This window comes from Podarcis erhardii (assembly GCF_964252035.2).
Source record: "Podarcis erhardii genome assembly, chromosome: 3".
NCBI lineage: Eukaryota > Metazoa > Chordata > Lepidosauria > Squamata > Lacertidae > Podarcis > Podarcis erhardii.
The window spans coordinates 93,506,961-93,531,854 of record NC_138507.1 but is presented as its reverse complement, the minus strand read 5'-3'; the positions used below and the strand labels follow the sequence as shown (position 1 = coordinate 93,531,854).

The window sequence follows — 24,894 nt, the reverse complement described above, 5'->3', positions numbered from 1 at the left end:
AAGGGAGCTTCCAGGTCATGTGGCCAGCATGACTAAGCCGCTTCTGGCGAACCAGAGCAGCGCACAGAAACACAATTTACCTTCCCGCTTACCTATTTATCTACTTGCACTGGCGTGCTTTCGAACTGCTAGGTGGGCAGGAGCTGGGACCGAACAACGGGAGCTCACCCCGTTGCAGGGATTTGAACCTTCTGATCGGCAAGCCCTAGGCTCTGTGGTTTAACCCACAGCACCACCCACATCATTAGCTGTCCATGGGATACAAGACTATTTCCTATCCTTGGGACCATTACATGTACATTGCATACATCCCCCCCCAAAAAAAAACCCCAACAACTGTATTCCTGGCATTCAGGGCTCCATTTCTCATCCATTTATGGATCAAAGAGAAAGAATACATTTAGAAAAGAGCTGTTTTACCAGATATTTCTGAATCTTCATCCAAAGTATCTTGAATTCCAAAAGATCCAACGTACCAGTTCCATGGTTCTGCAGAAAGTTAAGGTCTAATCTGTGGAAGCAAATAACTCTTCCCCCCCCCCCTTAGCCAGTAAGGACTTCTGGCCTAGATAAAAATGAATGACTCATTAAAATATGCCACTTTACCTGATGCATGAACCTGCACTTTCAACCCACCCAGAGGAGGCACACCTGCTGTTTTCGGTTTGCTTAGATAAGGGTATGATGAAGATTCCTGCGCTCTCTTTTACAGAGTGATTTATTATATTTTCGTAGGGCCACATAGATCATGCTTTGGACTACAAGAAGTAGCCACCTGCTTGAAGTCCTTTTTAGGAAATACTTTTGTTTTAAAAACCTGCACACATTTCAAACAGCCTAAGTTCCATTTGCTACAATTCTGCTGCATTCTTCCTTTAGAAAGAACACAATGACTTATCAGCAACTCCTCCGCAACTCCTCCTGTTATCCCATCAAAGCACAGATAAGGACCACACCTTCTTAACTTTAACATTGCCACAATATCAGGTGCTCCCAGAATATTTACTGGGACATTAACTGCTGAAATACAAATTGGGCTCAGAGGCGGATTATAGGGAGTGTGACCGGTTCAGCTGAGAGGGCACAGCAGGGGGTACCACAACAATGATGAACAACTGAAGGTGGGGTTGGACACCAAATTTTGGCACCACACAAGGCAGCGCTGAAATTTTAAAGTCCAAGTCCTCCACTGTTAGGCTGTGATTATATGCACACTTACCCGTGAGTAAGACATTTATTTATTTATTTATATTTAACAAAATATTTATATGCCACTTAATCGTCAAGACCTCCAAGTGGTTTGTATAAAATAGACATTTAAAATACTGATTAAATCAACATCCAAAAAAATAAATAAATCAAAATGTAAGTAAAACCAGAGATGAGGAAGCTGCAGCCCTTCAGATGCTGTTCAACTCCCAACTCTCTTTCTGCCTAATTATGTTTGCTGGGGCTGATGGGAGTTGGAGACTAACTATATCCGATGGGCCAGACTTTCTCCACCCCAAAACACATAATAAAATAAACCTGCACATTAAAATGCCTGTCAAAATTGTACATCTACTCAGACTTGCTTAAATAAAAAAAAGTTTTGCAGGTGCTGAAAACAAGATAGCGACCTGCAGGGAGTTCCAGAGCTTTTGTGCTGTCACACTGAGAGATCAATTCCTTGCAAGTACAAAATGAACATGATATGGCACTTGTAAAAAGGTGCCAGTTCTGCATGTGTGCTTATTTATGAGTCAGCTTGCACTGGAGCTGGCTACATAGGTACAATCCAGACCCCAGTGATTGCAGCAAAGCTGAGTTGCATCTGGTATCCGTGACCTTCTAGACAGAAGTGGCAGGTCTGTCCCAAGCACATCATCTCTCTTTTCCCTTTTTGCTGAAAGAAATGGCATTGAACGATCTGGCATAATAAGCAAAACATTGTGTCCAGTTCTGGCATCACAGAAGCCAGCAAATGACCCATTGCCTCTTAGAACCATCATTAGAGCAAAGAACTGACCTCACAGCCATCTTGCTAAAAGCAGGCTTTTGCCTCACTTCACAATGAGCGAAGGGAAGCTGGCAGCAGAGGTAAGTGATGAAGCACTCCATTACTCCAGAGAAATGTTTCTTAAGTCTACAGCTCTTTAATTGCGCAAAGAACTTTGTGGTCCCCATGCTCATTCTCACAACCTAGCCATGAAGCTAGTTTTCTCTGTTTAGAGATGAGGTATCCATACAACGGGACGCGGGTGGCACTGTGGGTTAAACCACAGAACCTAGGACTTGCCAATCAGAAGGTCGGTGGTTCGAATCCTTGCAACGGGGTGAGCTCCCGTTGCTTGGTCCCTGCTCCTGCCAACCTAGCAGTTCGAAAGCACATCAAAGTGCAAGTAGATAAATAGGTACCGCTCCGGCAGGAAGGTAAACGGCGTTTCCGTGCGCTGCTCTGGTTCCCCAGAAGTGGCTTAGTCATGCTGGCCACATGACCCGGAAGCTGTACGCCAGCTCCCTCGGCCAATAAAGCGAGATGAGCGCCACAACCCCAGAGTCGGTCACAACTGGACCTAATGGTCAGGGGTCCCTTTACCTTTACCTTTATCCATACAACTGCCCATGGTCCTTCTTACCCACAAGACAGTTCTGCTAGGGGCATGATCTGATCTGTGGCCAGAGGGTTATAATGTACATCAAACAGAGATGGGGGGGGGTCAGAGACAGTGGAAGAGCAGGTAAAGTGAGGCCAAGGTGCCTGAGGAAAGATTTTATTTGCTTCTTGAATTACTGTTTCCAAATATAGAGAAAATGTACAAGAAAAGCATGTTTGACTTTGGTGTGTACAGTCACCCCATTATTTGGTCTAGTGAGAGGTACTTGTGTTGTTCCAGAGAAGACCACGAGCGACAAAGAAATGTGTTTTCAAACCAGAGGGCAAAAGGTCCCCCATCATCTTAACCACTTTCAGTAGTTATTAAAATCCACTCTCTGTCTCTGGCATGAAAGAAATTTAAAGAGAGATTTGAAAGTGGAGAGAGTTCATGGCTAGCTGAACAGATAATGGGAGAGATGCAGGCAGAACGGAATGAAATGAAGGCCAGAGAAAAATATGAAGGAGAAGACAATAGGCTGTTTGTGCAGAGTGTAAGGAGTGAGAAGGGATTGAGGAGGGGAAGGGCTTGACAAAAGGAGAGATTGAGGCTTGGTCTCCACAGGCATTGACTGATGTAGTAGAAACCCTAGTGCAGAATAAACCATACCACTTGAGGCTGTAGGTGGAGGTTACCTATTTCTGAATGAGAAAACTCCCTGGGGGGACCCCTTGGTGACCCTATCATGATGCTAATGCAAGAATCCTCATCTTTGGAGGGTCAGGCTAGGGATTCAGAGTAGGAGAGGGAACTGCCTTCAGAGTCAGAGCCTGATGCTTATACCAACCTGGAAGCCCTAACACAAGAGGATTCCATGGTAGAAGAGAAGAAGAGTTTGGATTTGATATCCCGCTTTATCACTACCCGAAAGAGTCTAACATTCTCCTTTCCCTTCCTCCCCCACAACAAACACTCTGCAAGGTTAGTGGGGCTGAGAGACTTCAGACTTCAGTGTGACTAGCCCAAGGTCACCCAGCAGCTGCATGTGGAGGAGAGGAGACGCGAAACCAGTTCACCAGATTACAAGCCCACCGCTCTTAACCACTACACCACACTGGCTCTCTGGCTGAAGAAGGTCATGCTGCCCACCTCTGACTCTGAGAACTCACACTCAGAAGCTCAATTTGCCCCTCACTCTATGAGAGTGATGACTGTAAAATAGGCTGGACCCCTTGAGTGAGGAGGCTCCTTTCACTGAAGGTGGAGCTAGAGCAGCAGCTCCTCTTTAAACCTCATTTTGAGCCTGAAATAGGCAACAACATTCAAGTTCTGATCTTATGGACTCTCCAGCCTGAACTAGATATGGCACCGCTAAATTCTGGCCTCATCTTGCCTCACCAAAATCTAAACCAGATGTGGGAAACTTTGTGGTTCAGAAACATCTGGAAGACTAGTGGTTCACCACACCTGACCTCGGTGGTGTGCAGTCATTATTAAAGTATTAAAGTATTAAAGCCTAGTGCCTTCTTCCCAAAGCCCAGGAAGCTTCTGTACAGCTTAGGGAAGGAGGCGCGATGCTCACGCATGCAACATCAGGAAATCCTGGTGGAAGCCTTCACCCCCATGTGCCCTCACAAGCTGGCACATCTGGCCCTAACTACTCCCCTATGAAAAATTTCACTGCACTGCCTGACCTAGACCTTACCCCACTTTGCCTCACCTTGTTCTTGTGCTGAAACCTTAACTTTTGTCTGGGGTCAGAACCCCTGCATTGCAGAGGCTGCCACATGGAATAGAACAGGCCCCTCTCTCTGCCATGCCAGTTTCCTACTTTGGAGGTTTCTGTGGCATTTGTTTGTTTGTTTTGAGGAAGGAAAGGAGCACTGCTTTTCTCCCATCTGCAACTTGAAGTGGGATGAGTCTATTTTCCTGTCTTTACTCCCTTTCCCCACATTCAGCTGCAAGTGTAGACCAGCACAGAAGAAGACAAATAAAATAGAACAGAGGACTTCAGCCATCATGTAGGTGTGGAGACTGAGATACCAAAGGCTTCTTTCTAAGTGCACGGTTCTGAAGGCCCTAGGGGTGCACCTGAGTCCAGTTCGACCATTATTTTCCCTATGCAGACTTTCTGCTGAAGCAGCACAGCTCATCCCTCTAGATTACAGCTTGTCTTCTCTACCAACCCTCCCTGTGGCTCTCTGCCAGCCACCTGGCTACACAGCTATATTAAATTCATTCTAGCATGTTAAATCATTTGCATTGTTAATTACTCTCCTATGAGAAAAGGGCATGCTGTGAAGATTGGCAGTTCCTCCAGCTTTTATTTCCTCCATATTTGCCGAGCCATGTGGATAGGAGGGGCCGGTTTAACCATTTGGCCCACTCTCCCCACAGCTCTCCAAATCTCATTGTACACCTTCCTTGTGTATAAAAGGAGAGCAACCTATGATCTGATGATCGGACTAGAATCGCAGCCAGGTGGTTCATAACAACACAACCACGGCTAAATCCAGGCAGGGATCGTTGACAAATTCTCATACATCCCAGCAGAACTTGAACACAATACAATGGGAAACCAAGCACGCAACCAGAAACAAAGGGTTAATAACCTTGCTATACTAAGCTGTTTAGATCGACACTCTGCACTTTATGCCTACAGCAAGTGAAGACAGATGTGCCAGGAAAATGAGACACGTTAAGCCCTGCCTTATCTAGTCAAAAGGTTCACAAGGGAAATCCAGTAGAGAAGAGTGACATTTAAAGGATACATCTAAGAGGCTGATCATCTCCCTGCAGGTGTTTATGCTGAATCCATCACTGTTAATGTCTCTTCCTATACAATGAAAAAGGCAAAAAATATGTTAGACAAATATTTATCTGCATTCCCTGGAAACACTAGGGAGTTATCTTTGTGCATGGTTAGCCTTTGCAGTTAAGGAAAAATATGCTAGATCATTTTGAAGACAGCTGAACATCTCACAGAGGGAAGATTCTAGTGCTATTTCACAAGAACATCAGCAGAAAGATGTGATTACAAGGCAAGAGCTGATTCTGTGGGAAATCAGTTCTCTTTGTGGTGCCCCCCCCCCAAAAAAACAACAACTTTATTTAAAACATTTTCAAAAAGAAAATATAAACATGCACAAACTAATCTAAGCTGGATCAATGCTTCACCTAAACCCACACTACAACCCTGGAATTCGTAGTAGAAATGAACTTAAATAAATGCAAAATTCTCATGCATACTCTGAGGAACTGCAGAAATATGCATTTTTATTTTTATTTTGTATTTCTGGCTTTATTACGCAAAATAATATAGCTATCATTCTGAAAGTTGTATAGCAATCAGTTGCAACAATAACAAGCAATTTAAGAAAAGCATAATGGCAGCTACGGTTAGGAATTATTCAGACTGGTTTTGAATATAATTCTGGATATACGTATTTGAGTGTGTATTTGAGTCTCCCCTCACAATTATGAAGCAGTGACTGCAACTTACTCTTTGACACAACTCTGTTCAGAACAGTCTGAAGTTCATCAGCAGTCATTTCACTGTTCTGCAGAAAAGGAGTCAAATCCAAGATTTAACAACCGTGGCAACCAAACCCTTACCTTCTGGCTAAATCTAGCCTCTATCCTAGATCTAATGTCAAACAAAAACCAAGAGAGACTTCTCTGCCCCAGCTCTCCAAATTCAATTTAAATTTATTTTTAGTGGATGATAGCTGTTGGGTGTGTTAGTTAATGATAAAAGGCCAGGGACAAAGGCTTCCACAAGAAGTAAACAGAGCTCTAAGAAGACAAAGGGATGCTCACACTGTTGATAAGGAATGTAACTACACAATGAAGCTGGTGCATAGTATATAGTAGAGATGGTGAACTTGTGGCACTCCAAATGTTGCTGGACTATAAATCCCATCATCTTTGGCCAGTGACCATGCTGTCTGGAGCGGATGGGGGTCAGAATCTAGCAACATCTGGAGGACCACAAGTTCCGCATCCCTTGTATATAGGGCTGGTAACCCTATTCTCTTCAAATGTCAGAATAGCTCCATAAGCACACTCCCATTCCAGGGAAGGGCTCTCTCTCCCATAGAAGTAAATGGGACAAGGCCCTGGCTTACTGTAGATTGGTATCCACAGTGATGTCCTATATGCACGTTACAGCTACTGGATTTGGAGGGCAGTGTTTAGAATCATGTCTATCAACTGTCCTACTTTAAGTGGGACATCCTGGAATAATAATAATAATAATAATAATAATAATAATAATAATAATACTTATACCCTGGGCATCCCCAGCCACTTGGGGTGGCTTTCAACAGGATATTAAAAACACAATAAAACATTAAACATTAAAAACTTCCATAATCAGGGCTGCCTTCAGATGTCTTCTAAAAGTCAAATAGTTGTTTATTTCCTTGACAGGACAGGTGCCACTACCAAAAAGGCCCTCTGCCCTTTGCCTGGATTCCAAGATGTCCTGTTTTGGCTCCTGAAAGAGCGCAGCCCCAAAAGATGCCTTTTGGGGGGAACTGTGCTATCGCGGAAGTCACCTGGGTGCCACAAGAGCACGGCTCTGAAAGACATGTGGGGTTTTGGGGGAGGGTCACATTCTTCCGTGAATCACATGACTCGTGTAGGAGTGCGGCCCCAAAAGACCCGCATCCCGATTTTCCTCTGTGGCACATTGATATGTAGAATAGGCTAAAAAGAAGGCAATTGGGGTCTACAAGGCGCTGTTTCCTCATTGTCCTGTTCTTGAGCAGGAGCATATTAAGTTGCCAGGGGACAGATAAGATCAGACTTCAGGACCTGAGAGAGCTCCAAGCGGCCAATTTGGTCCAATGACGTCTAAAGTTCAAATGAGGCCTTTTGTGCTTCTCAGCCCAGAACACCTCTCTCAGGTCCTTCCTCTTTCCTGGGGAGGGGTATGCTTAAAGGACCAGTTTCCTCTCTGTCAGTTCCCCCATCAAGTGATGGTGAACATGGTGCAGGAATAAAAAGACTGAGAACGAGAAAAGCGGCTCTCCAGGAGTCTACTGCCAACTGTGTTAGTAAAAAGAAGCAGCCAATGCACTGGGAAATCTTTGAAGCATTTGCCTAATTCTGAATATTTATCATAGCACAGAAACCCTCTTACCTCCCCAGAAAGTTTTTGAAACAGGCTCTTGAACTCGCTGTCTATGTCCTTGCCTGCAACATGAGGCTAAAAGAAATCATGAATAATGTTACATTTTACACCGAGGTCTGAGGCTTCCTCCAAAGGGCTCCTGAGTCAAAATAAGCTCTGAAAGGAACTGAAACCTGAGAAGCTGGCTCAGTAAGCGCAGAAACTTAAAAGGTTGCTTTTGCTAAGCGGAAGTCTGTCATCTCTGCTACGTTTGTCAAACATTGTGATTGATCTTAGGCTTTATGGTGCAGAATTTTGCTTCTCCAGAAACGAGTTGTGCAAAGAAGTCAGTGAATTAAGCCTTATGGATGCAAAGAAAGAACTATTTTCTTTAGCATACAACACTTTCTGGGCTACAACAAAGAGGTCCTCAGCTTTTGCAGTAATAAGGCTCTGTATCCCAAAGCTGAATCTGTGAATTTGACCCCACTTGATTTGCTTACCTCATATGGATTTGCAGTCACAGTATCACCCATTTCCCTGTGAGGAAAAAATAAGAAGAAGAAGAATATAATTAAATATCCTGTTCTTCTTATCATAGAAACACTCAGAAATAGCTTACATCAAAAATTTCAGTGTGCTGAATCTTGGTTAGGCATGCTTAGAATGGGCCCATTAAAATAAATTGCAACCCAATACAATTAAGTAAAATCAAACTACTAAGATAAAAGCTTTAAAATGCCGCAACTTAAAATGATAACAATCTTACAATAGTTTTGTTTGTTTTAAGAACAGTTTAAAACAGTAACACGATCAAACATTAAATCCCTGTTGAAACAGAAATGTTTTTGGTGTCTCTCTAAAAAAACAGTAAAGAGATATTCCGATGCATCTCCAGTGGAAGGTTACTCCAGAGGTGCAGTACCACCACTGAGAAGGCCCTGACACTCATGCTTACTTGCCTGATGATCCAAGATGAAGGTATATAGAGTGGTGGGCCTGAGGCAGACCTTAAAGCCTGAGATTGTCTGTATGGGAGCAGATGATGGCTAGCCCACATAGCACCCTCCAGACATTGCTGGACTACAACTCCCATCATCCATTATCATTAGACACAGACTCATGGAATTCTAATAATATCTGAAGGGGACCGCACTGGCTATCCCAGCCTTAAGGTAACCATGCAAGATCCTTTATCTGCTAGGGACAAAATGGTTCATTCACCTTAATACTCCAGAACCAAATTGTGTACACTTGCTTTTGCTGTTTCCATCTGACATGGACTTAACTTCTACCCTGGTCCATAAAAGGAACATTTTCAAACTAATTGAATATTTGATTGTCGTCCAAAGAAAAGCATGCTAAATAGGTTCTGGTGAAGGAAAGGGGATTTAAAAAGGAATGGGGAAATCAGTGAGTGGAGGTGTTCTCACCACCACCACTTTTCTTGTAACCTGTTTGTTGTTATGATTGCAAGTTGTTTTAAATGTTCTTAATGTGGTGTTTAATGCTGTAATCCACCCTGGACCTTATGGTCAAGGGCAGCAAACAAACAAACAAGCAAAATGTCTATGCATATAAATTAAAGTTTTCTTCACCAAACTCCAAGATCCACCCCAACTATCCTTTCATTCGTCTTTTATTATATCACTTCAGTCACTATGCCAGCAGAGGCATAATGGAATATGGTTGAATAGTCATTACTCCCTAATGAGAACTTAGAGAGCAAAAAAAGGGGGAGGTCATGAGCTATAAGCCTGATTAGACACCTGATCAAGCCACAGCTTTGATGCACTGAGTGCAAAAGGACAATGGCTTTTGGAACATTGGGGTACAAGATACATACTGAGCTTTAGCCTGTTTCTCCGTGAAGACTCTAAGGCAGAAGTCTCCATCTTTGAAAGGCTCAAATGTAGAAGGTACAATGAGGTATTCTCCCTGAGCTAGGTGGAAGCGGTTTGAGACTTCACGCAAGTTGACGTATGTGTCGGTGCGAGCGACAGGTCGGTTCGTCAAGAAGAAATCTCTGCTTAGATGAACATCAGTTTGATTTCCCAGCTAGTGAGAACAGTGAGAATGAAAAATCAGGATAAAACAGCTAGCAAGACATAGGACACAAGAAGCAATTCCATCCAAGTGGGAGCATAAACCAGGTATCCTTTCCCCAGTCAACATACTGGGTCTCCTCTCAACTTTGTCCTGCACATATTCCTTGCTGGCCACCTAGGTTCACCTGCTAGGATGTTGCGATGGCCGCCAACAGCAAAACAGGATTATTCATTTGTTATTTGTTTACGTTATTATTAAATTTTATATACCGCCCTTCATCCAAAAATTACGGGGTGGTCTGCAACATAATACTAAATGAGAACACAAAATGCATAAAACAAACACTAAAACAAACCGATAAATTAGACAAATTAGTGGAGGAGAAGTCTATCAATGGCCACTAACTGGGATGACTATATATTGCCTCAAGTTCTAGAGGTATTTAGGGCTCATCATGCCAGTTACCAGGGAACACAAGGAAGATGCTGCTGCTGTGTTCATATCCTGCTTATGGGCTTCCCATAGGCATCTGACTGGCCATTGTGAGAACAGGATACTGAACTAGATAAGTCTCTGATGTGATCCAGCAGGGCATTTACAGCATGTAAAGGCAAAGGTAAAGGGACCCCTGACAATTAGGTCCAGTCGTGGCCAACGCTGGGGTTGCGGTGCTCATCTCGCTTTATTGCCGAGGGAGCCGGCATACAGCTTCCGGGTCATGTGGCCAGCATGACTAAGCCACTTCTGGGGAACCAGAGCAGCGCACGGAAACGCCGTTTACCTTCCCGCCGGAGCGGTACCTATTTATCTACTTGCACTTTGATATGCTTTCAAACTGCTAGGTTGGCAGGAGCAGGGACCGAGCAACGGGAGCTCACCCCGTCACGGGGATTCGAACCGCCGACCTTCCAATCGGCAAGTCCTAGGCTCTGTGGTTTAACCCACAGCGCCACCCGCATCCCTTTACAGCATGTGGCTTCCCCCAAATAATCCTGGGAACTGTTGTTTGTTGAGGGTGCTGGGAATTGTAGCTCTATGAGGGTTAAACTACACCCAGGATTCTTTGAAGGAAGCTGTGTGCTTTAAATACACTTTTCATTTATGATGTACACACAGCCTAAGTTAAGTGTTTCAAATAACTGGGAAACCACCAAAGAGGAATTCAAACAAATAGCCAGCACGTGTAGACACAAAGTCAGAAAAGCTAAAGCACAGAATGAACTCAGGCTTGCTAGAGAGGTTAAAAGCAACAAAAAAGGCTTTTATGGGTATGTTCGTAGCAAAAGGAAGAACAAAGAAACAGTGGGGTCACTCAGAGGAGAAGATGGTGAAATGCAAACAGGGGACACAAAAAGGGCTGAACTCCTCAATGCCTTCTTTGCCTCAGCCTTCTCCGATAAAGAAAACAATGCCTGACCTGAAGAATTTGGAGCAAATGATTCAGCTGAGGAAACACAGCCCAGAATAACTAAGGAGATAGTACAAGAATACTTGGCTAGTTTAGATGTATTCAAGTCTCCAGGGCCAGATGAGCTGCATCCAAGAGTATTAAAAGAACTGGCAGATGTGATCTCAGAACCACTGGCAGTCATCTTTGAGAATTCCTGGAGAACAGGCGAAGTCCCGGCAGACTGGAGGAGGGCAAATGTTGTCCCTATTTTCAAAAAGGGGAAAAGAGAGGACCCAAATAATTACCGCCCAGTCAGTCTGACATCAATACCAGGGAAGATTCTGGAGCAGATCATTAAGCAAACAGTCTGTGAGCACCTAGAAAGGAATGCTGTGATCACCAATAGTCAGCATGGATTTCTGAAAAATAAGTCATGTCAGACTAACCTGATCTCGTTTTTTGACAGAATTACAAGCCTGGTAGATGAAGGGAACGCAGTGGATGTAGCCTACCTTGATTTCAGCAAGGCATTTGACAAGGTGCCCCATGATATTCTTGTAAAGAAGCTGGTAAAATGCGGTCTTGACTATGCTACCACTCAGTGGATTTGTAACTGGCTGACTGACCGAACCCAAAGGGTGCTCATCAATGGTTCCTCTTCATCCTGGAGAAGAGTGACTAGTGGGGTGCCACAGGGTTCTCTCTTGGGCCCGGTCTTATTCAACATCTTTATCAACGATTTGGATGATGGACTCAAGGGCATCCTGATCAAATTTGCAGATGACACCAAACTGGGAGGGCTGGCTAACACCCCAGAGGACAGGATCACACTTCAAAACGACCTTGACAGATTAGAGAACTGGGCCAAAACAAACAAGATGAATTTTAATAGGGAGAAATGTAAAGTATTGCACTTGGGCAAAAAAATTAGAGGCACAAATACAAGATGGGTGACACCTGGCTTGAGAGCAGTACATGTGAAAAGGATCTAGGAGTCTTGGTTGACCACAAACTTGACATGAGCCAACAGTGTGACGCAGCAGCTAAAAAAGCCAATGCAATTCTGGGCTGCATCAATAGGAGTATTGCATCTAGATCAAGGGAAGTAATAGTGCCACTGTATTCTGCTCTGGTCAGACCTCACCTGGAGTACTGTGTCCAGTTCTGGGCACCACAGTTCAAGAAGGACACTGACAAACTGGAACATGTCCAGAGGAGGCCAACCAAAATGGTCAAAGGCCTGGAAACGATGCCTTATGAAGAACGGCTAAGGGAGCTGGGCATGTTTAGCCTGGAGAAGAGGAGGTTAAGGGGTGATATGATAGCCATGTTCAAATATATAAAAGGATGTCACATAGAGGAGGGAGAAAGGTTGTTTTCTGCTGCTCCAGAGAAGCGGACACGGAGCAATGGTTCCAAACTACAAGAAAAAAGATTCCACCTAAACATTAGGAAGAACTTCCTGACAGTAAGAGCTGTTCGACAGTGGAATCTGCTGCCAAGGAGTGTGGTGGAGTCTCCTTCTTTGGAGGTCTTTAAGCAGAGGCTTGACAACCATATGTCAGGAGTGCTCTGATGGTGTTTCCTGCTTGGCAGGGGGTTGGACTCAATGGCCCTTGTGGTCTCTTCCAACTCTATGATTCTATGATTCTATGATTCTATGCTGTTTTGAGACAGCCATAACTAGCATGTGGCACACAGTTGCTCTCTAAATGAGATTTAATCTCTTCTTCACCAGTCTCTTGCCATCCCCCTGCCATCTCCATAATCTTGTTCCTACAACGTTTTCCCTACAAACTGATGAGTTAGCATCTTAAGTTTATCAAAAGCATGAGGTGCTTTCCACAGAGTGTAGACGGACCTTCAGCCTGTATAAATCTCAAGAAAGCAGCTTTTCCACAGCTCATTTTCTTCTGCACCTTCCACCAAATGCTAATCTACTATCCGAGCTTGCAACATACAAGCATCTTTATATTATAACTGATAATACAAATCTGTTCCAAAGCTCTGCATGAGTTATAAGAGGAAATTGGGTGCCTTAAATTGAACAAAAGCACAAAAGCAAAACAATAAATGTTTAAACAGTGCCTTTGCAGCGTGAGCTTGCATTTCAAAATGTGACTCATTAAGGCAAGGTGGAGTTTGTTTGAAACAGGGTGTACTCCATTGTTTACTGATAGCATATATCTCTTAACTAGAAATGTCAAACAGCAAACATACATTAGCAACTGGAATCAGGTGCAACTTCCCATGCTGGTCTGATGCAGAATTATAGCCTAGAATATCTTTACAATATGCATTGCTGTGATTCTTAGGCATTGTTGTGGAAAGCAACAGCTTAATTTGTTTAGAGCATCTGGGTTCCAACAGGAGGCTGTCACCTTTCCCTTAACTTGCTCACTTAGCTCTAAGCTTCTCTTCCTGCGATGTGGTTTGTGCAATACAGTAGCAAACTTGGAAGTGTGGGGAAGCACTACTACTTCTAAACACACACACACACACACACACACACACACACACACGTAGCAGTAGCAGTAGCAGTAGCAGTAGCAGTAGCAGTAGCAGTAGCAGCAGCAGCAGCAGCAGCAGCGTGGCATGCATGGTTTTATACAACCACCACTTCGAAAGAAGTTCCTTGCTGGACCAGACCAAATGTCTACCTAGCCTAACATCCTGTTTCTGACAATGGCCAACCAGGTGCCTTCAAGAAGCACACAAGCACAGAAAATAAAAGCAATAGCCCTCGGGGGGGGGGAGGGGGGTTGCCTCCAGCAACTGGTATCTGGAGGTATACTGACTTAGGGGAAATGGCGCGGGGGGGGGGGTTCTATTCAACCACCATGGCTAATAGCCACTGATAGGCCTCCTCCTTTTTTATTTTCTTTGTCTAAACCAGGCATAGGCAAACTCAGCCCTCCAGATGTTTTGGGACTACAACTCCCATCATCCCTAGCTAACAGGACCAGTGGTCAGAAATGATGGGATCTGTAGTCCCAAAACATCTGAAGGGCCGAGTTTGCCTATGCCTGTTCTAAACTCATAGCCATCACTTGCAGCAGTTAAGCATCATAAGTGTGTTGTGGGAAGTACTTCTTTTATCCATCCTGGATCTAGGACAAGTCAATTTAATTGGGTGACCTTGACTTCTAATATTCTGATAAAATGTGGAAATTCTCTCCCAATCCCTATTTCTGTACCACACGATTTATTTGTTTTTAAATTGTTTTTAAATTTTTTTTAAAGTGTTCTTTTCTCCCCCTGCCCTACACCCAGCAAACTTAAATAAATAAATCCTTTATGAGCAATTATTTGGGTTACATATAACCCTCCCCCGTGGTCAGTCCACATATGCTTGAGGTGTGGTGTGCTGAACCAACAAATCTGACATTCAGGAAAGCCTCCTTTCAAAGAAGCAATGTAATGGGAGATGAAAAGCACATTAAACACCTCTGAACTGCCATCTTAGGACCACTTTCCCCGCAAATAAGCCCTTAAGTTAAAAGTTTTCTTTCCTTCCTTCCAAAAATAGTCAGCATACGCCCTTAGAAACCAAATGTCCCTCATATGTCAGCAGGGCAATTGTCAGTTTGGGGCACATCAGCCTTCAAGAAGCAGTAGATGATCTTTTTATTTTGGAGGATGCATATTTCCAGCACAGTTTATGTACCTCTTTTGGCACCTGCAAGAGACATAAAGGCCTGGTGAAAGATGGTGGCTCTATATTTTTCACAAGCAGCTGGATGAAAAGTCAACCAAAAGAATATTTAATGGATTTGAACAGCTGGTCTGTTATGCCTGGTGACCACTCTTTCCTGCACACTCAGCCAAAGATGAACCTTTCTCAGCAATATCTCTGCTCCAACTTAAACATTCCGTCATTTTTGCCTGGTTTGGTAATCTGAGGCCAATGCCAATTTCAGAGCATCTTAAGAGAATCGTTGTTATACAGTCTGGTTGTGCACTGCACTAGTCTCCCCCACCAGGGATGGATTCATGTACATCAGCCTGCTTTGGCTTTGCATTCACAAGATTTGAGCCTTTTCAAGGTATTTCACAGCTGAGCTTTCAGGACGGAACTCTGAAGAATCTTGCTGAATGCAGAAAGCTGCTTTATGGCAAGGCATCTATCCAGGTAGCTGAATGCTATTTATTCAGACCAGGAGCAGTATTTCCAACCAGCTACTGTGGGTTGAATCTGGAACCTTGTTTGAGCACAGCATGTGTTCCACCGCTATTTTGTGGCGCCACAGAATAAATGCACAGAGAGAAGCAATGCTGTTATTGATCGGCACTCAGGCAGGTGTGGAGAACTGATGGCACACCAGCTGTTGATGGACTCCATCTCCCATTCACCTAGTCACAGGCCATGCTGTCTGAGGTTGATGGAAAGTGGAGCAGGGCAGAAAGTATCAAGGAGCAATGAGTAATATACCTGATAAAGGGAGTAGCCAATACTGAGCAGCCCTTCCCCCATCCTCTTCTGCCTCCTACGGTTCTTCTGCATCAAGCCCACCAGGATGCTGCAACATGGTTCACTCCCACTTCCTGTGTGGTCGTCATCTGGCTCATCCAGCCTAATTTTAAACTGGGGGTTGGTCCAGTATGTTGCTGTAAAGGCAAAGGTAGAAATATATGTAAGAATCACCAGAGAAACGAGAGAGGGGTTTCTTTGCTGCTAATGCAACCAGGTTGAGCTGCAGGGAATTGTCCTTAAGAATGAACTGTACTTTGGCTTCCAGCCTGGCTTTCCCATTATGTTTATATATTCTATGCTTCCTTCGCCACCCCTGCCCAAGTATGCTATATATTTATTGCAGTTATAATGAATCAAGCTACTAAGAGACATTCCCTCAGGGGAGCGGTGACCAGCTCAAAGAGACTGCAGTCATTAACACAAACCCGTTATTTATCCTCAGGAGACTGTTACTGGGCCATTTCATATAAGATACAACTCTCAGGTTTGGCTTGAAAATGAATATTTTAAAATTTAAAAACCCAGTTATGAGTTATTCAGTTGCAAGTATATTCAGGCCATTACATTGATGCTTCTGCATGGTCCCATACTACTTTTAAGTACACAATGACTTAAAAGGTGCTGTCAGAGTCACCCGTGGTCCCAGCTGACAAGAGACCAAAGTCCACTCCAGCTTATGTACAAAAGCTTTTATTGAAGAACATTAGTAGCTTTACATCCGAGGTCCGTGACCCTACGTCTGTTACCCTTAGACCGCTGAAGTCCCCTCTGAGTCACTCCCGCCTCGACACCAGTTTAAGAGGCTTGTACTGGTCCACCTCTTTCTCTCTTTCCTTTTCCGCAGGGTCTTTCTGCCCCCCTGTGTTCTCTCCCTTCGGGACTCTCCAGAGGCTGAATCCTCTGCCGCCTCCTCCCCCCTCCTTCGGGCTTTGGGACCAGGCTCCTCCCCAGGACTCTCTTCATTTCCGCGCGCCTCCCATTTTGAACTTGGCGCGCGTACGTTGCTCCTGACCTTCCTTTCGACAGTTACACTGCCCTCAATACTACTTTCCTCCCCTTCCGGCAGGACATTTTGCCCTGATCTCCTTCCCCTCTCTGCTTCCTGTTCTGCTCCTTCTGACACACTGGTCACTCCTCCCCCCTCACTCCGTTCCAGCGGAGCAGCCGGTCTCGCTCTCCAACTCCCACTGGGGCTTCCCCCTTCATTTCCCTGCTCCTGACTGCTTCCCCCTCTAGCTCCCCTTGGCTTGACCAGAGGGGCTCCCTTTTGGGAGTCCTCCGATTCACTGGACGGACTCATGGACAATCTTGGGTCATTGTCATCCTCTTCCTCGTCAGTCTGGAATCCTTCCCCCTCACTCTGCGTCTCTCTCCCTGAACCCCTGACATCCATCCCCCCCTCGAAGCCCCCCCTTCCCCCCTCCCGGCCCTCGGAGGCAGGTCGTGGGAGCCGCAGCTCACAAGAGACCAAAGTCCACTCCAGCTTATGTACAAAAGCTTTTATTGAAGAACATTAGTAGCTTTACATCCGAGGTCCGTGACCCTACATCTGTTACCCTTAGACCGCTGAAGTCCCCTCTGAGTCACTCCCGCCTCGACACCAGTTTAAGAGGCTTGTACTGGTCCACCTCTTTCTCTCTTTCCTTTTCCGCAGGGTCTTTCTGCCCCCCTGTGTTCTCTCCCTTCGGGACTCTCCAGAGGCTGAATCCTCTGCCGCTTCCTCCCCCCTCCTTCGGGCTTTGGGACCAGGCTCCTCCCCAGGACTCTCTTCATTTCCGCACGCCTCCCATTTTGAACTTGGCACGCGTACGTTGCTCCTGACCTTCCTTTCGACAGTTACACTGCCCTCAATACTACTTTCCTCCCCTTCCGGCAGGACGTTTTGCCCTGATCTCCTTCCCCTCTCTGCTTCCTGTTCTGCTCCTTCTGACACACTGGTCACTCCTCCCCCCTCACTCCGTTCCAGCGGAGCAGCCGGTCTCGCTCTCCAACTCCCACTGGGGCTTCCCCTTTCGTTTCCCTGCTCCTGACTGCTTCCCCCTCTAGCTCCCCTTGGCTTGACCAGAGGGGCTCCCTTTTGGGAGTCCTCCGATTCACTGGACGGACTCATGGACAATCTTGGGTCATTGTCATCCTCTTCCTCGTCAGTCTGGAATCCTTCCCCCTCACTCTGCGTCTCTCTCCCTGAACCCCTGACAGGTACTAAGCTTAATTCTAATGAATTATGGCCCTTCCCCATATCTTAGACCAAAATGTTAAGGAAGATGTATCCTATCAATAAAATTATCCCAAAATTGCATCCCGGGTCTCTTTCACTCCCACTTTTTAAGGTGGCCACCTTTCTTTCTCACTTTCTTCTCTAAAACCTCAGTGTCTCTAGAAATAACTGAGACTGAGAAATGACTGGGTTTGATTGGTGACCCAAAAACTCGGAATGACACATACCCTGTGATATAATGAGAACAGACTGCATTCAGACATAACAGCAAACCATAACCTTGTTGTGATAAGAAAACACACCGTGGTGGGGCTTGGGATTGTGCAGCCTTCCCTTCTTCACATATGAGGGGAAGAAAGGTGAAACCTTCACTCACAGTTTAAAACAAACCTGTTTCCTGTCTTGTCCACATGGAGAAGATTGTGGTTTGTGCAAACCATTGTTAGGTAACGAAACAGGGTATCAAACCAGGGTATCCCAGTTTCTTAACTATGGTCTGCACAAATCGTTTCCTGCATTTAGACAAAACAGAAAAAGATGTTTTGTTTCCAAAAATGAAAGGAGAAAAAGCAGCAAAATAATGTGAAGTGGGGGGAGTGGTGCTCCTAAGGCCCACTATGGCATGTTTGTGTTATGGTTGGTGTCTGAATATGTCTGAACCCATTAATTTCCCAGTTAAGAGAGATTTTATAACATGCTGATATTTTTCTCTTCTCTTCAGCTCTTTCCCAAACCATTTCAAAGCGGCATTCCACTGACACCAGCCCACAGTGAAATGTGGCATCGCTTCTATTCAAACAACTGTTCGTGATCTGTAATGTTTGAGTTTGAATGCTTTCATTATTATACCCAGATTACAGCACTGAACCTACCAAGGAATGGCTCTTACAAGTAAAATCACGTGTTTTTTTTCAATTCTGCAGAAAAATGTTTTCCCACTTGAAGACATTTTTTTAAATGCTTAATTAACGCACGCCATACTGCTATTCGTTTTAATTACATATTCAGGCTGGAGCCCCAAACAGCAATGGGTTTAGGAATTAATTTAGCATTCGACACATGAAAACAAAAGTTATTTCTAGACTATTAATATATGCAATTTTATGGTAAATATTGCAGTTTGGTCCTTTTTATCACAGTTGTGCCATACTGAAAAATGAATGAGATGTATAACTAGAACTTAAAACACACACAGACACACAACAGTAATGTATGAAAACAAAAATGAAAAGCAATAAAAATACTAACATGAACACTGCGAAGTAGAGTTTAACACTTGAATTTTGATGTTCCTGCCGTGCTGTTTTCCCAGCAGCAGCAATATTTGTTCTCAGCAAGACTAGGATGGAGTGGAGCAGAGCAGCAGTGAGCAATGAGGAGCAGCAAGTCAGCAGTGGCAGGTATAGGTGTGCCTGCCGCCACCTGGGTGCAACCCCCACCCTTGCAGATGCTCTGCCATGCTCCATCCCAATCTTCAAAAACGGCAGCACTGCCACAGGATGTAGAACGGCACAGCAGCAATGTCCCACCTCTTGTACTTTGACCAGATGGAAATGTGTGCATCATGCATCACAGCTCAGTTTGAATCTAACCTATATCCGCCACAATGCAAGAAACCCAGACAGCATTTTGCTGAGGGAAACTGAACGAAAACAGTGTATAATTTGAGAAGACAAGATCAGAGAGCTTTTGTCTTTCTCCCATCAGGCCTTGTACATAGCAGGGAGACATACAACTAAACATACAGAGGAAAGCTCCCTCAGAACTACACAGCAGGTGCTACCTCACTAGAGATCATGCCAATCTGCCTGGTTGCTACGCAACACCTCCTCCACCACCATCACCTCGGTTAGCTGACTCACTGACAACAGAAATACAGTGGTACCCCGCAAGACGAACGCCTCGCAAGACGGAAAACCCGCTAGACGAAAGGGTTTTCCGTTTTGGAGGCGCTTCGCAAAACGAATTTCCCTATGGGCTTGCTTCGCAAGACGAAAATGTCTTGCGAGTTCCTGCGGGTTTTTTCTTCCTTTTTCCCCCCTTTTCCTAAGCCGCTAAGCCGCTTATCAGCTGATCCGCTGATAAGCCGCTTAACAGCTGATCGCTAAAAGCTGCTAAACCGCTAATAGCGCTAATCCGCTAAGCTGTCAATGGGCTTGCTTCGCAAGACGAAAAAACCGCTATACAAAGAGCCTCACGGAACGGATTAATTTCGCCTTGCGAGGCACCACTGTAACTCTTAAATTCCAAACTGAACAATCCCTGCTGTTGCACTTCCAACAGGCACTTGGGAAAGAGCCTGATCTACAATTGCCCCCATTGGCTCAAATAGTGAGACCACTGAAATATTTTACAGGCAGTCCTCCAGTACAAAAGCTTCCCCATCATAGCTATGGCTAATGATTGGCTTCTCCACGGTGACATTACCTGGGTAATTTTGGCACCCACCGGCTGTGGAGCCCCGTCTCCAGTTTCCGTTGAACAAAGTCATACCCCATTTGTGGACATGGTTGCTTGTCAGGGTGTCAGGAGTCAGGTTGCAGATCTCAAGCCTTGTGAAGTTCCTTTGAAAATCTGAGAATGACATCCTGCCATAGGAGCATAGCATATGAGAGTGCTTAGTGAGTCTGGAAGAAAGCCATTATCCACTTGCCATTGATTTATCTTCTACCGAGACAGCAGGCAGCAATAGCACAAGAGAATTATTTGGCGTTACAAAGCTGTGAAACTTCTAGGAATCCCCATCAATAATGGAAGGCCTACAAATTCTCAGTGATTAGTCTTCTTGCGTCCAGTCAGTCATGCTATCCTTAGCTCATACCAAATTAGAGTCTAGGACTTGCCATTCCCACATTACATTTCAAGGGCCAGGTCTAAGTTGCTAGGGATCCCAGGGCAATAAATGATAAAAGTCCCTCTCTTACCAACAGTTGTCATGACAGAGAAGAGCCAACTGCACTGCCAAATGACTGTAAAGAACAGCAGCCTAATAGCCTGGTCTACTCCACACATATATTTCTGCTGCCAGTGAAGGAAGATGTTGCATAGCAGTCTCTGAACACATGCAGAGTGTTTTTATCTTACCACTAAGCTGCAGTTGTCTGACTCAGCTTCTTATGCTCCTATGAGGTTTTTTGCCAGGAGTGTGTTGTGGGTGTTCATCCCATTTCCCCCCCGATGCAAGTCCAACAAAAATCTTCACCACCACAACTGCTATTAGCCAATTGTCGCCACAAGGCATCATTGACGTATTACGGTATTTTAATATTTTGTTGGAAGCCGCCCAGAGTGGCTGGGGAAGCCCAGCCAGATGGGCAGGGTATAAATAATAAATTATTATTATTATAAATTATTATTGCAAGGGGGAGATTTTCATTAGAAATATGCGAGGAGGGAACACATGAAAACCTCGCTCCTTATGTGCCACAGTCCTGACAAAAATCTGGCCTTCCTTCATCTGCTGTTAGCAATTAGAAGGCAAATGACACAGCACAAGTGATGCATTTAACATCACATCTAGTGTCACCCTCACACTGCAGCATGTTTATCTACATTCTGCTATTGATTGAAAGGTTCTTACCAAAATTCACCATCATCTGCCTGCTTATCCAGAGCTGCTTTCTGCTTGGGGTCAATATAATTCCATTGTGGAGCACTGCAGGGATAGGAGAGCATTACAAACCAAACATTTTGCCAGTACAAATTAAGCATGAAATAGTTGCATATGTGTATGAACGCAGTCCTATCTCTGAGCCCTGAGGGACCGAGGCTGGGAGGGCTGCCATGGCTGCAAGAAGGCCAGACAGGGCCCGTTGTAGCCATGGGAAAACTGGATGGGGCCCATCACAGCTGCGGGAGGGGGGGAGGGTGCCAGTACTGTGTACCAGTGAGTACTGCCAGAAAATGGAGAGCGTAATGCTGGTGGTCAACAAAAGAGGTTTAAACAGTCTCTCAAGGCAAATCTAAATAAAACGTAGTATAAATACCAACAACTGGGAAACACTGGCCTGAGAGCGCTCCAACTGGAGAACAGCCTTTACCAAAGGTGTCATGGGCTTTGAAGACACTCAAACTCAGGACAAAAGGGAGAAACACGCTAAGAGGAAGGCATGCTTGGCAAATCCACATCCTGCGAGAAACCTTTGTCCCCACTGTGGAAGCACGTATGGATGCAGAATCGGCCTTCACAGTCACTTACTGACTCACTGTTAAAACTGTGTTTATGGAAGACAATCTTACTTGGCTACAAGTGATCGCCAAAGAAGAAAGAAGACTGCCAGGAAAAAAACACTGGCTACAACTCCCATCGATCCTCGCCATCGACTATGCTGGATGGAGCTGATGGGAGTTAGAATCTCACAACATCTAGAGAACCACAGATTCCACACTGCTGGATTAAAAGTCACATAAAGTGATAGAAAAGAAGTGTTAAACGTTTTATAATTTCTGACTTAAATCATTTTTATTGTACGATTTATTTTTAAAACTGAGCCCTTTTTGATGTGAGTATAATACCTGAAATCTAATCCTTGTTTATGTGCCTGCTGTTTGGCTGTTTTTTATATGATTATTTATCTACTGATAATGGCATTATTCATGAGATACAGTAGTAAATTAAATCTGGAGTTGGGGATAAAGCAGAGACAATTCCTTATTTACTCTGGGGATACAAGGAATGCTCTGCTGAAAAGAAAAGAAACATTCTTGGAATCTCCACTGCTCTAGGGAGATCCTGATCACATGCCTCTCAAATGAAAACGTTTTAAATTTCTGTAAATAATAAAAATAAACTTCCAGAGATGGTTTAACGTACAGTTAATTCTGTTTCAGAGTAGGAACTGTTTCTTTGCCAGGTGTGCTGACCTCTGGAACTCTCTCCCTGGAGAAATAAGTCTTCTCCTGCTCACTGCTGGCCTTTAGATGCCAGTTAAAGACCTATTGATCTGCCCAGGCCTTTGGGAGTTAAGTCCCCAGGGACCCAACAGATGGAAATGTTAAGACTGTAGCTCTGGAAGTTTGTGTTTAGATTTTTAATGGTGGTATGAAATATTTTGTAATGATGGATGACGGGAGCAAGAGCAGTATACAAATCAATCCATCAGTCATTCAAATAAATAAGCATATGGTGTTAAGAGTGCAATCCTATACTGTATATGCCTACCAGGAAGAAAGCCCTATTGAATTCAATGGGGCTAACTTCTGAGTATACATATATAGAAATGCACATGTATAGAACTGCATTTAATGTGCAGATTTTTTAGAATATAAAATAGGGTGACATCTCAACACAAGTGGCTCCAGGGGAACAATTTTCATTGGGATCACTGCAAGGGTTAAACTCTTCCAATAATCCTGATAATTATCAGCCCCCACCCCCCACCCTTTACCTGGTGCTTACATTTATTCCAGTCATAGCGGTCAACTTCTCCCTTTTTTTAAGGGAAATTCCCTTATTCCGAATAGGATTCCTCGCAAGAAAAGGTAAAAGTTGACAGCTATGATTTCAGTATGTGCGTAAAATGCAAAGGTGTAGCTAGCCGTTGTGTCTAGCTCGGCCCCATGTTCAGCCGGGCTTAAGAATCCTCTTAGAAATACTCTTTTTCCTATATGTTTCTGCTCTACTATCCAGGCATGAAAAGCCATGGGTGTGAGTTAATAGATAGCCCTCCTAACTATTAATATTACTTTCTTCCTTTCGGCTGTCATTTGATATATTAACTTTGCCAGATGTAATTTTAGAGGAACTTCATATGTTATACAGCAGAGCCAGTGACAATGTAAAAGAGATTGATAGCTCCTTTTTTCCCATCTCATTTCCAGGGCAACGTTCAAAAAATCAACACGAACATCTTCCCAGTCAGATGCCCACATTACAAATGCTTATAGAATGTGTGAATCTTACAGGTGGAGGACAGAATTCAGCTAGTGTGTGCTAATTGTGCTAAGGAGACTTGGGTTCAAATCCCTGCCTTGAAGCCCTCAGAGTGACTGGATCAACCACCATATCTCATTCTAATTTACCTCATGGAGCTGCTATGGAACTAACGTGGGATAATCTCCTGAACTCCTAGGAGAAGGGTGGGGTACGTATTCAAAAAATAAATAAATCAAGGATAGGGAACTTGTGGCCCTCCAGACCCAAACTCCTATAATCTATAAGAACTAGCCACAACATCTGGGACTGATGGGGGTTTGAATCCAACAAGATCTGGACAGCCGCAGATTCCCCATCACTGATGTAGATGAATAAATGGCATTTCAGGAGTTAATGTACAAGCATTGGGGTTGGGGTGGGGGTGTGACAATCTGAAGATGACCTGGGACTAAGGATGTAAGAAAGCATTGCTTTCCATTTCATCCTGTGTTTGTCTCAACCGGCACTGTTTCCATTCTGCCGCAGTTCATCTTCTGCCCCAAAATTCATTATTCATCTCACTGTCTGCTGTGTTACATTGTATTTACATTATTCTACTCCATTCAGTGCAAAGGATGCATAATGCAAAAGGGGGAAACAGAATCAACTGCATATCACTTGCGCACTGATAGCAACAGTGAATACTGATATATATTGATAATAATATACTTATCACTCCAGGCCCCAGTCCACTCCACTTCGCCCCATGGATTTCTCAACCTGACTAATTTCTCCGGACGGCTGCGGTAGTTAACCTGTGGGAAGCACCACAAACAGAACATCAGGACTTTATAATCCCCCTCTGAAAAACCTCCAGGGACTTCCACACAGTCCCCAGAAACCTGTTCCATTAACCGGCTGTTTTTAAATGTAGCCAGCTCATCCATTGAGTAGATGGAAGTTTTGTCCAAAACATCAGCCCTAAAATGCTGGTTTTTCACCTTCATTGCCTTTCTACAGATAAGTTATGGGTTTTATTGTTATGTTATGTTTTTGAAACCGCTTTGCAAACTTCAGTCTTAAAGTGTGCTGTAAGTTTTTTAGAGGGAGGGTTAAAAGGAGTGCACTTTCACAAACTACTTGTGCCATTTAGTATTGTTAGGAGTTTGTGAGTGCCAGACCACTATAACCTCCAGATCAACCAAAGGTTAGAATTA

The 24,894-nt window shown here is 44.3% G+C and overlaps 1 protein-coding gene across 1 annotated transcript in view; it reads right to left on the bottom strand.

The window, feature by feature from the left end:
• The window catches only part of CAPN8 (calpain 8), a 46,187-nt gene that overhangs the window by 9,219 nt on the left and 12,074 nt on the right, over positions 1–24,894 (bottom strand). The window contains exons 7-17 of the mRNA XM_081857800.1: positions 24,407–24,492; positions 21,404–21,478; positions 20,251–20,411; positions 15,564–15,739; positions 14,799–14,810; positions 9,539–9,750; positions 8,196–8,232; positions 7,723–7,788; positions 6,079–6,136; positions 5,348–5,412; positions 421–489 (exon numbers count right to left, since the gene is read on the bottom strand). Of these exons, the coding sequence (XP_081713926.1) occupies positions 421–489; positions 5,348–5,412; positions 6,079–6,136; positions 7,723–7,788; positions 8,196–8,232; positions 9,539–9,750; positions 14,799–14,810; positions 15,564–15,739; positions 20,251–20,411; positions 21,404–21,478; positions 24,407–24,492 (1,017 nt within the window). The remainder of the gene's footprint in view (positions 1–420; positions 490–5,347; positions 5,413–6,078; positions 6,137–7,722; positions 7,789–8,195; positions 8,233–9,538; positions 9,751–14,798; positions 14,811–15,563; positions 15,740–20,250; positions 20,412–21,403; positions 21,479–24,406; positions 24,493–24,894) is intronic.